Source organism: Pipistrellus hanaki (genome assembly GCF_964339955.1).
Source record: "Pipistrellus hanaki genome assembly, chromosome: 7".
NCBI classification, from domain to species: Eukaryota; Metazoa; Chordata; class Mammalia; order Chiroptera; family Vespertilionidae; genus Pipistrellus; species Pipistrellus hanaki.
In genome coordinates, this window is record NC_140509.1 from 55,764,685 (window position 1) to 55,783,165 (window position 18,481).

Consider the following 18,481-nt stretch of genomic DNA (forward strand, 5'->3'; position numbering starts at 1 on the left):
CCTCCGGCTGGATGAAGCAGGGCTGAGGGGACTGGGCACTGCCATCTTGTGGCTGTGGGGGCCACCATCTTGTGAGGGCATTGCAGTCAATTAACATATTCCCTCTTTATTAGATAGGATTTTTGTTTCCCTTTTTATGAGGAGTAGGTTAATTATCAGTCTAATCTTCCAAATGTAAGAACTTGCTTTGTAGTTCTTTGGGTGTCACCAAGTTTTTCATAAGCTTAACAGAAAGGATTGTGCTTATTTGTCTGTAAAAGGAAAATCTAAAGAAATATACTCCCTCCCTACCCTCTCTTTTTACCTCTTTTAAAGAAATCTCTAGATTTGAGGAAGATTCCTCTTCTTAACTCCCTTAGTTTGCAGCTGGATCCTCTGAGAACAATATAGTGACCAGGTAGCAAAATCTCTGATGCTTCTGTTCTGAAGACGACTTGAAATCCTACAGAGAGTTATGTTTGTAACAGATTTTTCTATTCAGTTGTTTCTTTTTTTACCTGGAGAGATGGCAAGATGCTGAGCATAGCTAACATACCAAGAGTCTGTCTATTTTCTACCTTAATGGAGAAACTGCCATTCTGATAACTGTAATGGCAAGAGAAAAAGATGAGTCCAAGTTTCTTGCTTCGGAAAGGCTAACTTTTCCCCACATAGAAGGGGGCTCCTCCAACACCGCACTACTCCTGTGTTTCTGTTTGTGAAGAAACAATTTCTAAACCTCTTTCCAGTTCTTCTGATTGATAGTAGGTGAGTGCAAAATAAAATTTACGTTATTTCCATAGCAACTCAATGGACCAGATACCTCTATTTACTGAAAGAAAATGCTTTCTTCTTTAAAGAATCATTTTCTCCTATACAGTTAAAAATCCAAATCCAACTGATTGCAAAATCTAGGAGTACAAAAGATAACAGGACTTTCACAAAGAGACAGAAAGTTGTTTTTACAAAGCAGTTTCATTATTATACCATTTGATATTTAGGATAATTCAATGCCAAGTAATTAAATCATTTTAGACTAACTTACCAATGGCTTTTGTATAATGCCTTGCACCAAGCAAAAGTTCTGGAGCCCGATACCAAAAAGTCACAACTACTGGATCCAAATCTGCTAGCGGCTTTAGAGGAGAATTGAATAATCTGGCAAAACCCATGTCAGCTAAAAAATAAAATAAATTAACATGAAACTCAGTTTGGCATGCTACTGAAAGCATACAAAGTTGATGACAATAATTAGTGCCCTTATAAAGCAAGCCCTTTCCTCCATTTTCAACCTTCTGAGGGAGATATTATTGTTCCCATTTTACTGATGAAGAAACTGAGGCTTAAAGATATTCTGACTTGCCCAAGGTCATAGAACTACTAAGTAGGGAGTCAGAATGAGAATCTAGGTCTGATTTCAGATTCCTGTCTTTCAGAGATAGCTACAATAATATTCTTAGATTTTTTTTTAATTGAAGGAATAAAAAACAATTTGAAAGATAATCTAAGTTTCAATGATGTTTACTGTAAAGTAAACATCTAAAAATGAACTAAATCTTAGGTCAGTGTGTGCTAGAATCAGTTCTTTTGGACTCATGAGAGCTGTCTGGTACATATCTAGTCTCAACTCTGAGTTCAGTGACATCATGTGGGTGGCTTGAAATTGGCTGTGGTGAGAATATTTACATCCTACAATACAGCAAATGCTACAAATTGGGGCTTTCCCCCCTAAGCCACATCGCATGCATGTTTCCAAGAACATGTAGAGAATGTATGAGATAATTTGTTGTAATTCAGCATTAACAAAGACCTGTATCAAAGCTAACTGATTATTAGAGGAGTACAAAAGCAGTGGAAAGAATACTTATTACTAAAGAAGGTCCTGGGGACCATCTTAATTTTCTTAAGATTTCATACACAACAAATACCTTACATCTACAAAAACACTTTAGAGTTTTACAAGCTGTTTTTAGATACATCATATATCCCTTCATTTAATCCTTATAAGAACACTGGTTTAATAAGTGTTTTCGTCCCTACTTCTGAGATAAAGAGTCTAGGGGCTGAAGCAGTTAAATGACTTACCCATGGTTATAGGGATACTAAGTAAAGATGTCAGTACTCAAACAAAAACCATATTATAAGCTAGCAGCTACATTTTTAACCACTGATCTGATATCTAATTATAATATTATAATAATAATTGCATGTCACAAAGGCAAAAGTCACAAAAATTATAAACCCCTATACTTTGAAATAAATAAGATACACAGTATAACTTTACTATAATGAGCCCCAATGAACTATAAATGCACAATTAGTACATAAAATTTCTACAGTACAGAGAATCATTTAATCTAAAACTAATGCTATGATATAATATACATTAAAACTTTAATTTAAAGTGATATTATTTTTTGAGAGTTTGAATAATTTATAAGACTTCCTGGAAATGTTTTGAAGAATCCAGGTCTTAAAAAACAAAGCTGCCCAAGGAAGCCTACTCATCCTTAACTAAATTTCCCTATTGCAAACAACAATATTCAAACCATTCTGCCAATATTATACCTATTTCAGAGCACTGTTTGTAAATTTAACACATGCTGACTGTTGTTGATGGCAAAGTAGTATGATAGAATGCTGCTCCACCCACTGAAAAACATTTTGTTTTTAAGTAAAGCCTAAAGCCAGGTTTCTCCCCTTACTTTCTACTTCCTTAATTTTTTGTAAGCCACATTTATTCACTGTCAAATGAAAGACCAGAGGACACAATGTACATTCTTGGAAACAATCTCTGCCTATTATATGAACTTCAAAGGAGTTTTATTTGTTTTTTATTTTTTTAATTACCAGATTGTAGATACAAAATAATTAGCATTTACATGCAATAAACATTAATATTTCAAGAAAATTATTAAAAATATAATAATGTTACATGCAACAAACAATAATATTTAAATCAAAGGAGTTTTAAACCATTTTTCAAATATTTACTAATTCAGACAAAAGGTTACAGCTTAAACATTACTAACAGTTATTTTCCTAAAATTAGATATGAATGAAATTTTCAATCAGTCGGCAGCAGTAGTAAAATTCTGTGTGGGTGCTAATTAGGCAGTATGAAATTAAAGAAAAACATCAAAAGACACTGTCTACCATCAAGGAGCTTACATGAAGGTAAGAAAACAAAATACAGAGCAGACAAAAATAAAAAAGGGTAAGTACTGTTAAGAAAAGGAAAGCTGCTACTGGACTGTAAGTCTCTTGAAAGAGCCTCGGTCTCCATGGTTTTCTGGAACAATGCTTGGTAAACATTTGTACAAGTGAACCAAACTGAAAGAGAACCGGAGCTGGGTGCTGAAGGAAGAAAGTTTGTGAACAGTAAAGAAGGCAGTAGGTATTTTAGGTAAGGCCTGGGAGTCTTTAGGTTGCTGAGAAGGGAAGGGCTCAAATACAGAGAAGGGCACAATGTGTTTTCCATTCAACTATGCTTTTCTTTTTTGCCAAAAAGAACAGTATTATAGCATTAAACATAGGAATCAGAGTATTACTAATTTTTAAAAAATAATGTGTTATTAAAATTTAAAGCATTCTTTCAACTAAATTGTTTACTTGACCTTTTTTATTAATTTTTATCCCTGGTTTTATCCTTAATCTTGGATCGAATTTCAATCCTAAAATTTTTAATGATAAGGCTAGGATACAGAATTTTATGAGTAACAGTAGAGATATTTGGAGGAGATATTAAACTTGGGTGACTGTGCTCAATGTGATGACAGGTACAAACAAGGGAAAGTATAAGATGATGAATTTGGTCTAAAATAATGGAGTGTAGGTTGCCAATAGAAAACAAATAGAGATAAGAATTTCAGCTAAGGTGAGAGAATGGAACCTGAAATCCAGATCCTAGAATAATTCCCTAAAGAAGTAACTGTAGAAGAGATAAGCCATGTCCAAAGCCAGTGCCCAGGGTGTCTTGAAATTAATGGTTAATAGAAGTAAGAGGCAAAATGAATCAAATATAGAAGTAACAGCAAAAGTGGTATATAGAAAAACAGAATTATATGATGTCATATTGACCAAGAAAAAGTCTCAAAGCCAAACTGGTTAGGAGAACAAATAGCTAAGGCAGTAAAGGAAAGCAGTGACTAGATTTGGTAAGACAGAGTTCAAAGGTATCTTTTTAGAGAGCAGTTTAATTGAGAAATGGAATTAAGAGGCCAGATTATAACAAATCAGCTTTAGTGGAACCAATGGGTGAATATACACTGTAGAAGTAAGAACAAAGTAGGGGACACAGAACAAATGGTACAGAAAACAAAATGGATATGAGATTTATTTAAAAGTTGGGAAGAAGACCGTGAATGTTTAAAGGTGAAGAAGAGAAACTTGAGAGTGAGACTGGAGATGCCATAATATAAGAAGCTGAAGGATAGCAGGAAGATTATTGAAGCTAAGAAGGGCTCTAGATGGGCCTTCGGAGGGAAGAGTCATTCCTTCTCTGACAGTTTCTAAGGCAGGCTGTGCTACAAAAAGTGGTTGATGAGGTTACACCAGGTAGCTCTGCTATCACTAGGTAGCAATGTTGGTAGGGAAAGAGACTCTGGACTTGGAATTCGAAGTCCTTCCTTTGAAAGGTTGAACAAGCTATAACCTCTTAAATCCAGCTCTCCTTATATACATTATCTGCCATACAGTGTGGTTGTGTAAAATAACAAAATAACTAACATGTGAAAGTATCACACTGGATAGTAATCTGTTTATTTCACTGCCTCTCACAGGAAAGAGCCATCCTTTATCTCCATTTTCATCAGTTTCTAGCAAGGGTAGGTACTCAATAAATGCCTATAAGAAAAAGAACGTTAGAAGGGAGAAACAAGTGAGGAGAGGTGTAAAGGTGATGGGGAGGGAAGGAGAAGGGGAAGGAAAGCAGAGACCTGGTTCTTAATTAACATCAACAAAACTGAATGACTGAATCTCAGAATTGAGGTTTAAAGAAAGGGAAGTTAGTTTAGAGCAGGTTCTTCAGGGTCTGGACTAATGTATTAACTTTAGAAGTAAAAGACCAAGCAGCAGGCTGGCTCGGTGGAAGTAGGACAGAAAGACTTTGTAGTAGGTTAAGTTAGCATAACTTTGCGCCACCCCTACCATGATATAGTCTAATAGCAAAGACAACAGGTTGATGAAACAAAATTTATTCTGAAATCCTTCTAAAAAGCATTGAACATTCAATAAACGTTATTTCTAGTAAAAGAAATTAAAGCATTTCTTAGCTAATTTTCTACCTAAATATTGTCAGGTATAAATGAATCCTTCAGGATTGAAAGGGAAATTTTAATATACAGATAAGACTCTTTTCAGGGCCTTACTCTAAGATTAGCAAGTAAAAGGGCCTATAAACTTACATATCCATTTGGAAAAGATATGTTGGTGCCTGGCACAGGACATAGGTGGGATAGGGGAAAGATATTTGTGAAGCTCTATATGTATTAGGTGAGAGTGGGAGGGATGTATTTAAGGAAAGAACATTTGGTAAAGCTGAGACAAAAGTAACATTTTTGGGGATTATGTTTATGGTGACTGTGCAGGACAGTAATAGTGACATACACACATACTTGGGATTTTGATTTGGAATGAATTTTTGCTTGCTTGCCTCCGTTTAGAATTATGAAACCTTGTTTTGGAAATAAACCTGAGGGGTTTTATAAACTATATTTCCTAATAGCTCTTCTAAAAATGTGAGAAATAATTTTTAGGTTAACTACTTGAATAAGAATATTAAAAAGGGAAACAATCTTTGCAGTCACTTCAGTTTCTTAATAAATTATTTTAGAAATAATTACCTACCTATTTTGACTCTCCCCCTCTCAGGACCTTCTCCCATTACTAGGATATTTGCTGGTTTCTAGAAATAAAAATAGAGCATTCAAATTACTATGCTTATTCTTTTGACATGCTCTAAAATGGAAAAAAAGTTCTTATAATGTGAAAAAGTTCTTATAATATTTGGTATTTTCAACATAACTATAATCAAATATTAAGTACCCTCTCATAGTTAAAGCATTTGACATTTTTAAAGTTAGCACTAACTTTCCATAAACACCCTTGCTATGGAAATATCTTATATTCAAAATTATATCATACAAATAATTACAAATGAATTAAAGCTGTCATTTCTATTTGTCCCACAGAAGTAATGAATAATAATAATGTAAAAACCTGTACAAATTATAACTGTCTGCTTGCTGCCCACAACAGTTTTTGTGGTTGAAAATTTTATATAAAATTTCAAACCACAACATAATCAGATGGAATATTCTTTGCTAAATATTTCTAAACTACTGTAAGAAAATATGATCAACATTCAACAGATTCCATTAAAATTCATACATGGCATCAGCTATACTTTATGCAAAAGTGAGAAATTCAAAATATTATTTCAAGATGTAAGAAAATAAACACCGAGGCTAATACAAAGCTACATAAGGAAAAGAGCAGGCTGCAAATGTGTCCACCATCTGTTAAGTTGTCCCCATTTGTAGACATCTGGAAACAGAAACTGCTAAAATAGGGCTTTAGACAATGAGCCTCCTCTGTAAACTCCATTTCCAAGGTCTTCTCAGTGAAATGGAGGAGTTACGGAGGGAGGTAACATCTTAAAGGAGAAGTTAAAATTAGCAGGACTTTCTGACTAACTGAAGTCAGAAAATTAAGAAAAGTTTGATAGACTGCACCAAGATTTTGAGTTTATCTGACTGGGAAGAATGATGATGTCTTTATTTTGGAAGAGTTATGAGAAGTACTTGTTTAGGAATAACAAAGAGAGGGAAAAGACATGTTGAGTTTGAGGAAGGTGAGATGCCTAAGTCAGACTAGCCAGAGTAGTGAAAATAGGAAGATTTGGATTTGAAAGTTACTAGAGTGTGTTAACCGAGGATAAAAGATAAGATTGGTTTGCCATAGCAGAAAGAGAAAAATAGCATCAGACAAAAACAGAACATTCAAAATTCAAGCTTGACAACTATTTATCAAAGATCCATTATTTATAAAACATTGTATTAGAGACTTTCAAGAAACAGAAAATTTCTTGACTCAAGGAGTTTAAAACCTAGTAAGAAAAGACAGATTCCATTAAAATTCCATTAAAATTTTAGAATACAACATATTATGAAAGTACCAAAACAGCAAAATAAAATGTCAGGAAAGAATGATTCTTCTCAATGAATATTAGTCTTTAGCAAATATATTTTTAAAATATATTTTTTATTGATTCTTTACAAAGAGGAAGGGAGAGGGATAGAGAGCTAGAAACATCGATGAGAGAGAAACATCGATCAGCTGCCTCCTGCACACTCCCCACTGGGGATGTGCCCACAACCAAGGTACATGCCCTTGACCGGAATTGAATCTGGGACCCTTCAGTCCTCAGGCTGATGCTCTATCCACTGAGCCAAACCAGTTAGGGCAGAATGACTAAAATTTTGATAAGCATAAACAAAAGAATGACTTTTCAGGCTCAGGACGCCCTACAAGCAAGGGTATGGTCACAAAATCACAGATATGGCATACTGAAAGAACCTAAAATGTTTTTATCTGACTAGAACATAGAATGCTCAGTGCAGAAATAAGACTGGAAACAATGTTGAAAATAAAATTGGGATTTAGCCCAGTCAGTGTGGCTCTGTGGTTAAGCACTGACCTATGAATCAGGAGGGTACGGTTCGATTCCTGGTCAGGACATATGCCCAGTTTGCAGGTTAGATCCCCAGTGTGGGATATGCAGAAGGCAGCCGATCGATGATTCACTCTCATCATTGATGTTTATATATATCTCTCTCCCACTTCTCCTTCCTCTCTGAAATCAATAAAAATATATTTAAAAAAAAAGAAAAAAAAAGAAAAAAGGAAAAAAGAAACGGAAATTTATTCTATAGGCTAAGCCAGTGATCGGCAAACTCATTAGTCAAGAGACCCAAATATCAACAGTACGATTGAAATTTCTTTTGAGAGCCGGAAACTGACTTCTGCACATGGGCCATGAAGTTTCAATCGCAGTGTACGTAGGTACCCACATGTGGTATTTTGTGAAAAAGCCACACTCACAGGGCCAAAGAGCCACATGTGGCTTGAGAGCCGCAGTTTGCCAACCACTCGGCTAAGTCAAGACAGATTAGTGAGGTAATCAGATCTATATTTAGAAAAAATGTTGGTAGCAGTATGAAGAATGAATTGGAAGGGATGGATAAACCACAAAGTACACACAGAGAGACAAGTTGGAAGTGGGGTATAATAGTCTAGAGAAAAGTAAGGGCACCCTTATATATATTATGAGAGACTTGGTGCACAGATTCATGCAAGGGTGAGGTCCCTCAGCCTGGCCCGCACCCTCTTGCAATCAGGGACCCCTCGGGGGATGTTGGACTGCTGGTTTGGGCCCGATCCCCACAAGCCAGGTCTGCAGGGATCAGGCTGACACTGGCAATCCGACATCCCCTTAAGGACGTAGCAGTGCCGAAGCACTGGCAGCAAGGGAGGAGCCCCCGCTGGGCCAGGCCCCACTGCGCCTGCCGCCACCTGGTAGCACTGCCTGGTAGCACTGCCGTGGAGAGGCAGGAAAGGCTCCCACCACCTCAGCTGCGCTCGCCAGCCATGAGCCCAGCTTCTGGCTGAGCAGTGCTCCTGCTGTTGGGGTACACAGACCAGCAGGGGGCATTGTGCGTCTGCCCTCTGGTGGTCAGTGCGCATCATAGCAATCGGTCAATTGGTCGTTCTTGTCATTCAGTTGTAATGGTCACTTAGGCTTTTATATATATAGATGTTTTTCCTATACATACATCTATGATGGTGTAATTTTTAAATTAAGCACAATAAGAAATTAACACTAACTAATAATAAAATGGAGCAATTATAACAACATCCTATATAATAAAAGCATAAAATGCTAGGTGTCCGACTGATGAATCAACCATTATGTCAACCGCTTGACCAGTTGCTATGATGCACACTGACCACCAGGGGGCAGATGCTCCGGAAGGTTCGCTTGCTGCTGGGGTCTGGCTGATTGGGACTGGGAGAGAGGGCTGGACATGCCCTGAAGCCCTCCCTTAGTCCCTCCCCAGCCGGCTGGCCCCCATCTACCTCGATCAGGACTAGGCAAGATGGCTCCAATCACCAGCCAGGCCAAGGGACCCCATCTGTGCACGAAATCATGCACTGGTCCTCTAGTACTGTAATAACAGTTACATGAATGTAGCCCGTCTCTCTTTCTCATAACCTAGATGGCTACTAGTTAACTCATGGTCAGATAGCTAGCTATACAACAAGAATACACTGGACAAAGGGATGATTTACGTCGCAAGTAGAATGGAGCAGGACAGCCTGAGGCTTTATCACACTACTCAGAATGGCAAGATATTTAAAACATGAATTAATTCTGGAATTTCCATTTAGTATTTTAAGACTGCAACTGACTGCAGGTAACTGAAACTATGGAAAGTGAAACTGAGAATAAGAGGGGAATACTGTAAATGTCAAGGTCATAAGATTCTTGATGTTTCAAAATAATGGTAACAAAATAATGATATAATGACTATTAAAATACATTTAACTTTTCAAAGCATTTTCATATAAATTTCCTCTTTCTTAATGGAAATACTCAAGGGCTTTCAGGGCTAGGATTTTATTGTCTACCTGACAATAAAAACCTCAGAACAACTCTACATAATTCTCAAGATACCACACCAGGCTGTGTTTATAGAGATTATGCTTAATTTTCAAAAGGCTAACTCTGACAGTGATTAATTTTAGTGAAAGAAAGTATATGCCTTAAAAGAAAATAAGGCAATTGCAGCTCATGAACACACATACAAACCTAAAAGAGTGAATAAAGGATACCAAAATTGTTCTGACCTAGTTACATCCCAATTAACACAGACTATGCTTTACAAAAACTCCTCTTCTTACTGTGAACACAAAATGCCAGCTGTGAAAGAAAGTGATACTGCAGGGTTTGCACACTTTAGTTACCATAGAAACAGTAGCAATGGCAGGAGTTGGATGCCTCACATTTAAGTTATCAGCAATAAAATCAGATAGACAAATCAAGGCTTCAGGGTTTATTTAAATTGTATTTTAAAGGTAAAAGTCAGGAAAATAACGTGATAAACAATATGATTCCTAAGAAACTATTCTTGAAACCTCTGCATTTTAGCAGAACCCGGTTAATTCTTGAATTTATATCTACATTATTCCGGATTTGCCTTTGCCTTTTATAGAATCAATTTTTTTTACAAGGTTAAATTTATTTCAATTAATTGGCACATCATAAATAGAACAGTCTAAAGATACAGAATTATCCATCTGCATTTGCTTTCCACTCCCCATCCCAGGAACCAAAATATGAAACCCACAAGATGACTCTTATCAGCATCAATAAAGAAGATAGAGAAACACAAACACAACTGTCTACAATCCTCAATAATAGGAACAAAACCAACCAGAATATCATCTGGAGTAGTTTCTGAACAATGCTGCCCTGATATTAATGGGTACACTCTTCTATTTAAATATAAAAGTGCCACAACTCTCCTCACATTTGATACATTCCCAGGAGAAAACCCTCCGTTTATGTTCCTTTCCTTACACTGTTCTCCATTGTTCACCTTGAACAAGTAAGATTCTGTGTTGTAACAGATAGGGCAAAGGACCATCTAGGAATAAGATACTATAAATGCTTTCTTTTTTTAGCAAGCACAACAGTCATTTGCTAATAGCATCAGTCTACCATAACGTTTACCCCTTAAAATAACTTCACTGATAGGAGAGGATTTAAAAATATAAGGAATTTGATACTGTGATTGCGACCTCCTAAAGGTTAGGGAAGATATTTCCATTATCACTTATGTATCTGCTGAAAATCGTGCATAGTGTTTAATTAGTATTTGTTGACTGAATAAACAAATGAACGAATGAACAAAAACTGCCAATGATTAGTACTCATGGCTCTTTGTTAGGCAAGTTCTCCATTTTAAAAGAAGTTGTAAGAAACAAGAATAAGCACTTACCCCCAAATATGCAAGTTTATCTCTGAATATAGATTTTTTTAAAAATCCTAATTCTAATTTATTCCAGGGTTCAGCCATCACCCATATGCTAATGATTCCCAAGTCTATCCTTTTAGACCAGTGATTGGCAAACTCATTAGTCAACAGAGCCAAGTATCAACAGTACAACGATTGAAATTTCTTTTGAGAGCCAAGTTTTTTTTTTAACTTAGACTATATAGGTAGGTACATTGTTATTAACTTAATTAGGATACTCCTAAGCTGAACTTTGCTAAAAACTCAAGGGGGCCAAAGAGCCGCATGTAGCTCGCAGTTTGCTGACCACTGTTCTAGACTATCTAAATATTATGTATCTTAGTGATATGTCAACTGTATGTTGTCCATCTCCACAATCATCTCAAATACAAGTTATTCAACCTGAACTTTTTCAGCCTCTTTCTGGTATTCCCTTCTGTCACTCAGTCAACAAAAGAAGTCTGCATACTCTGTGCTTAATCAGTCCTCAGGTATGTATCTTACTCCGCTATTTCAATTACCTTAATTCAGGTCTTCATCATTCCTCAACCAGCTGATTACAAGACATAAAGCTGATGTCCCTGTACCCTCAAACCAATTCTCCATATCCCTGACTCAGCATTTCTTAAGCAAAAATCTGTCCTGCTCAGTTCCAACAAGCCACAGGAAAAATCCACACTTCTAAACATGACAATTAAGATCCACCATAATCTGATGCCTACTTCTCACTTCTGCCTCTTCTTTCACTACTTCTTGCTGACCCCTGACTATATCTCATAATTTTTTTCAAACCTTATTATTTTGTGATGATTCATTCATGTGTATCTTCTGTCATGCAGTGGCAAAATACAATCCCTCATTGAGGAAAAGGACTGTATTTTACTTATCTCTGTATTTTCAGTTTCCAGCATAATGTCTGGTACATATTAAGAGGTCAAAATATGTTTGTAAAGCATATATTAAAGTCTATGAAACAGTACTTGTCCCCACAGAAATCCTATCTAATAAAAGAGTAATATGCAAATTACTGTCACTCCAACACACAAGATGGCTGCCCCATGTGGTCAAAGATGGCTGCCCCCATGTAGACACAAGATGGCCATCACAAGATGGCCAGCAGGGGAGGGTAGTTGGGAGGCACCAGGCCTGCAAGTGGAGGGCAGTTAGGGGCAAACAGGCTGGCAGGGGAGCAGTTAGGCATCAATCAGGCTGGCAGGGGAGTGGTTAGGAAGTGATCAGGCTGACAGGCAGAAGCAGTTAGGGGCAATCAAGCAGGCAGGCTGGTGAGCAGTTGGGAGCCAGCAGTCCTGGCTTGTGAGAGGAGACCCAGATTGGAGAGGGTGCAGGTTGGGCTGAGGGACATCCCTCACCCCTACCCCCGTGCACGAATTTCATGCACTGGGCCTCTAGTCTAGTAATAAGTGAATAATTTAATTTAAAAAATGACAGGTTCCATAGATCTATAATTGTCATACTTTATGTATATTGGGGGTTAAGTAGGCCTTTATATTCAGTGAGAACCTAATCACTATTTTTTTTTTTTAAATATATTTTATTGATTTTGTACAGAGAGAAAGGGAGAGAGATAGAGAGTTAGAAACATCGATGAGAGAGAGTCATCGATCAGCCGCCTCTTGCACACCCCCCACTGGGGATATGCCCGCAACCAAGGTACATGCCCTTGATCGGAATCGAACCCGGGACCCCTCAGTCCCCAAGCAGACGCTCCATCCACTGAGCCATACCGGTTTCGGCCTAATCACTATTTAATATGCTATTTCTAAGTGAAAAATGCCTTCCCAGTTCAAAACTACATATCTACAAGTAGGTGCAGGCTACTTGTAAATCGAGAGCAGCCTATAATATTAAAAGCAGCACTTAATTTCACTTTGCCTTAAAATGGTCTAGACTCTAGAGGTATCTATAATAAGTAACTCTGTTCATCAAACCTTGGTATTCACAGTAAACAATGCCTGCCAACCTGGCACTGCACAACAGTTAACAATACACTTCTTTGTCTTTGCCTTTTAGGAGTGGTCACAGGCCTGACCAGCAGAGATAAGGTTTTCTTTTCTCTTACAAGAACCAGTAAAGAGTAGTCATTATGAAAAGCTTAATGCAAGACAAACACATGTATCTACAAAGTTATTCACCCAATTAACTTCAAGGTCAGTTAAGATAGCATAACCAAGATATATGCCAAATAGACAGCAAAGACATTCAGGTTCTATCCCATTCATTAAGGAGTACATCCACAGAGGAGCAATACTGGTAGAAAGCAGTTTTCTATTTACATTTGTGACATTCAATTCAAACAAAATAATTTCAGTCTCATTATCACGAGAAATTAAAAATGTCAGAGGTAGAAATTATCAAAATGAGCCCTCTGACTTTACTCATGAAGAAACAGAGCTGAAAGGTCTACAACCTTAATCAAGTTCACCATCCACAAACAGTGGCAGACCCAGGATTAGAACCCAAATCTCTCAAGATGCTCTCCAGGCTAGGGTTATTAGAAAAAAAACACTTGAAAAATGCACATCACTTAATTGATTTATGGCCTTCACCTCTAGAAGACTTCTACTCAGATGTGTGCTTAGTGAGAATAAAATCATACAAAATACCTATCCTCTGTAATCTCTCAGTGAAATGAATCATCAGACCTTGCATGCAAGATCCCCTCCTGATGAAGATACCACCAGCAAGGGATCTTGAGCCAACCTATAGTGCCAGTCAAATAGGATGCCTGTGGTGGTGATTACCCAGGCATTACATTTGTACAAATATATCAATTTGTAATTAATATGGGTGTATCTTATTGTATATAAGTTCTCCCTCAATACAATTAATTTACTAAAATAGTATAACTGACTTGATTCTTCAGTTTTTAAACACAGGCTTCAAAGTACTGGGACTCTTTCTGTAGACCTTGGTTCCCAACCAGTTCCTGACACTGCTGTCACTGTGAAATATATCTTAACTAGAGGCCCAAAGCACGAAATCCATGCAAGGAGCTCGGCCCTCGGAGCCGCTGTGGCTTGCCTCAGCCCTTGCAGCCCCGGCTTCATCTGGAAGGCTTCACCTGGAAGGCTGTCCGGAAGGTTGTTTAGCTGTCCAGTCTAATTAGCATATTATGCTTTTATTGTTATAGATTATTATAGATTATATTCTTAGTGACCTCAAAGTCAGTTGGGTACACAGCCCTCTGTTAAAAAAGAAACACACCCTGACATGTGACTTGGTTGGCTGGAGCATTGTCCCGCATACCAAAGGGCTGCAGATTCGATTCCAATCAGGGCACATACCTAGGTGATGGGTTCCATCTCCAGTCAAGACATGTAAGGGAGGCAACCAATCTCCCTCCCTCCCTCCCTCTCTCTCCCTTACCTTTCTTCATTACCCCCGTCCTCTCTGTAAAATCAATAAACATATCCTCGATAAAGTTTAAGAAAAAAAAAAGAGAGAGAGAGAGAGAGAGAGAGAGAGAGACAGACAGACAAAAGGTCCAAAATGGAGTCACTTGTGCCAGGCCCCACATCAGCAAACCAAGATTTAACACTTAATCTAATTACAGTTCCAGCCACTCCCAGAAATGTAATCTTTAACAGTCAATGTAGAATTACCTGGTCAGTAATAGTGAGGTCATCTGCATGATAGGCCCCTTCCATGACCCTTACTTGAAACAATGCATTTGCTAATAATATCCTTTCTTCCCCTGCTTCCTTTCTGCCTTTAAAACCTTTTCTTCTCTATACTCAGAAGAGCTCCTTTTTATTAGCTAGATGAGATGCTGCTTGATTCATGAATAGTTGAATAAAGCCAATTTAATCTTTCAATTTAGTCAGCTGAATTTTGTTTTTTAACACTTTGAATTTAGTTTGGCAAATAACCTTCTAGATACATGTGTTTGTCAATACAAGCCACTAAAATTTTATGTCCAAGTCAGGGATCATCAAAAGAGCCCTGTCCCTAAACTGAACCTCAGGAGGCCTCATAGGCCACTGTGAGTCTAACACATCTCCTCTGAAGTTGGTTCTCTTGGAAGTGTGATACTTAGCGCATCAAACAGCTGGTAGAGCATTGTGCTCTAACTCAGAGAGGCGTATAGGGCTCTGTGGAAAGCTCCAGTTATCTGGCTATCAGTGTGAATGACGGAAAAGCTGTCATGCCAGAAAAATCACAACCTGTAACTTAAAAGCACTTCAAATATACCGTCTTTAAAAAATACCTCTTATGTTTTTAAGGTATGTATCATAGTATTTAGAGCATTGTAAGAAACCTTATCTTGTCTCACCTTCAAAAGACCTGTGTAGAGGCAGCAGGACAGGAGTCACTGCACATGGATGACATCACCACAATCAAAGGCCTCCAGACTGCAGACATGAATGGCTAAGCCACAGATGACTGAGGACCTGGCTCTAAGGAACTAGTTAGGGATCAGAGATCTTCAACAGGAATCCTAAATGTTATTCTTCAGCATGATAAGATCTGTAATTATCCAAAATCACCTAAAATTGCAGGTTAGAAGATAACCAAGCCATACTTTACTTTTTCATAGTTAGTTCTGCATTCTGAAATAAATTAACCTGTTAACTGAGCGGGACCTATAAATACGTCAAACATAAACAATATCGGGAATGGGTAGGACGTATGAATACATCCTGGAAATATATGTTGCGCCCTGAGAGGGATGGTACCGGTATATATTTTTTGTAATCTTTATAATTGTTTATAAAATTTATAATTTTTTAATTCGATGTTTCCATTTTTTTGTTGGTATTCTTTTCTATTTTTTTGTAATTTTGTATTTTCCTTTGTGCTTTATATATAAATAAATGAAAAAATATATATATCATTTATTTTAATTAAGTATAAATAAAAAATAATAATAATATGAAATTACGTCCTCCGGGCGTGACGTACTGACAAGTCCTAGTGAAAGAGTACGCGCCCATTACAGGTTGCATCATTAAAAAGGGAACTCCCCGGTTAACAGGTTAAGATGATTAAGTCATATTAAAATATATATTGCATTCTATCATATTTTGTAAGAAAATATTAAGTTAAATGAAAAATAATGAATAGAAATTCATTTGATTAGCATGGAACTGTTAGGATGAAAACTAAGTTAAATGAATCACTAATTTAGATCTCATTTTAGCAAGTTTTTTTAAACTTTCATATTTTTAAATATGAAGACTTGGTAAAAATATTAGCAATATTTATATATAAGTAGGATGAAATGTGGATTACTCTTTTTTAAAAATAGAGGACCATCTTTCACATATTTCTATTAGGGCTCTATTTTGTAAAGTAGAAGAAGGTAGGAAGAGTCTACAAGAATTCTGGGGAAGAAAGCAGTTTAAAGAAAGGGCATCTTAGGATTGCTGATGGAATCCAGAAAGAAAGTACAGGAGCTTCTACAGAGGGAAATTAGGAGAAATTCAGGAACTCTGGGCTAAGAATAGGAAGTCAACAGCCATATAAAGTACATATCATTAACCTCATATTACAAATGAGTAAACTGAGGCTTACTCATCAAGATTAGCTATCTTAAAAATAAATTTTTTTTAAGTCTAGGATCGCAAAGCTCCTATATCATGAGAACTGCACAAGGCTAAAACTATGAAATATTATTAAAATGCTTGCAATGTGCATGATGGTACAGTAAGATTTTAAGGATTTATTTTAAGTATAACAAAATTACCTTCTCAGGCCTGTTTAGCACAAATACAATTAAAAACTTGTATCTCCTTGTCAGACAAGGTATGAAGGAATCTGTGCTGCACATAAATTCCTAGATAATTCTCCAGCTACCAAGCACTTATTTTAATCAAAGTATCATGATTAACAGTACAGCACTTTTTTTCACAACTGCATAGAAACAGAGGGCCATCTTTGAACATTCATTCAAATTTTTCATTCAATAAACACCTAGCAATTATCATGTGCCAGGTACTAAAATAAGAAAATAAAAAATAGAGTTTAACTTATAGTTCAGTTTATGTCATTGATTCAGTAGCAGTATTCTGTAACTAAGGAGCCATAAATCCACTTAACAACAATATTATCCTTTAGCCAGCATTTCTCTACCCTTGCTAAAGAAAAATGTGCAATTACCAGATGTTTTGCTAAAATGCAATTCAAGTAACTTATGAGCAGAAACAATATGCCAATGCTAGGAACACAAAAATTAGTGAGATATGATCCTTGCTCTCAAGAAACCCATAATTTTGAAAAATATATACTATATCTTGACATTCTTCCAACCTAGCATAGTAGTAGTCTCATAAAAATGAGTCACACTATATTTTATCTTCTTACTCTTAGCTACATCCTGCTATAAAATTACAATACATCTTTTCCCCCTTTGTGTTTACAAGTTCCAAATGTTTATAGACTTATAACTGTCTCTCAGCCAAGATGAATATATTTAGCTTCTTTTCTCCTTTCCTTTTAAAGCAATTCCTCAATATGAGTAATCTTTTTGGTGACTTTAAATAGTCTATTTCTGCATTAAACTCTAGGATCAAATGACATAATTAAAATACTGTTCCAGACAGGAAATCAATCACAATGAAAAAGACCAACCTCGTTGATGATGTAATGCTTCAGATTTTGTAATGTGTGTCAAGTTTAAAGCACTTGTTTTTATTTACCTTTTAAGTTTTAGGGATTATATTAAAAATTTATATTCACTCTAACCCTTTAATTTAGAGATGGGACATACTCTGAAACAGTGTAACTAACAAATAATGTAAAGCCAGATTTCTTACAGTAATAGGAAATGAAGCATTAAAAAAATTACTTTACTAAAATTGTAAATCTACTCTTAAGCTCACACAAAAAAATAATTTTTCAAATGTCTCCAACATGCTCCTTTTAAGACCATATCTATACTTTGTATTTCTTTATCTACTATATATCTACAAAGTAAACATACAACTTAAATCTTCTATCCTGGAAATACTTTGACAAAACCATGACAATATGGTTCAAGTAACAGAATTCATAATCAATGGAAAGAATTGAGTAGTGTGTCACAGTCTAGATTCCTATTGGTTCAAAGTTTCAAATCTTATTAGAGTTACTTACACAAGGAGTAGAAACATTTGATAAATGTGTGGTTAAATATAAGCAAGTGTCAAATTAGGACAGAACCATGTTCAGAACATATTTTCAAAATTGTGTTCATGCTATGGATGAGGTAACAATAATACATCCAGGGAAAATTCATTCTCTTGCTCACAAGCATTTAGCACTTAAACACAAATAAACAAACTCCCTAGCCTGATATTTAGGGCCTTATTTAATAAGGCTCCAACCCATATCTTTCTAGTGTTACCTCCCACTACCCTAATTCAGCTTATCCATTTTTGAACCAGACAGAACTACACAACCTTTTGGGATAATTTAAGTGCTTT

The 18,481-nt window shown here is 36.4% G+C and overlaps 1 protein-coding gene across 4 annotated transcripts in view; it reads right to left on the reverse strand.

The window, feature by feature from the left end:
- CDK19 (cyclin dependent kinase 19) overlaps positions 1 to 18,481 on the reverse strand; it is a 90,140-nt gene that overhangs the window by 16,855 nt on the left and 54,804 nt on the right. For 3 of the 4 annotated variants that reach the window (XR_014795525.1, XM_084889891.1, XM_084889892.1), the window contains 2 exons: positions 5,827 to 5,884; positions 1,025 to 1,156 (listed from right to left, as the gene is read on the reverse strand). Coding sequence is in view for 3 of the 4 variants with exons in the window: in XM_084889891.1 (XP_084746017.1) it covers positions 1,025 to 1,156; positions 5,827 to 5,884 (190 nt within the window). In the remaining variant the exon portion in view is untranslated. The remainder of the gene's footprint in view (positions 1 to 1,024; positions 1,157 to 5,826; positions 5,885 to 18,481) is intronic. The other variant, XM_084889893.1, reaches the window with a different exon arrangement.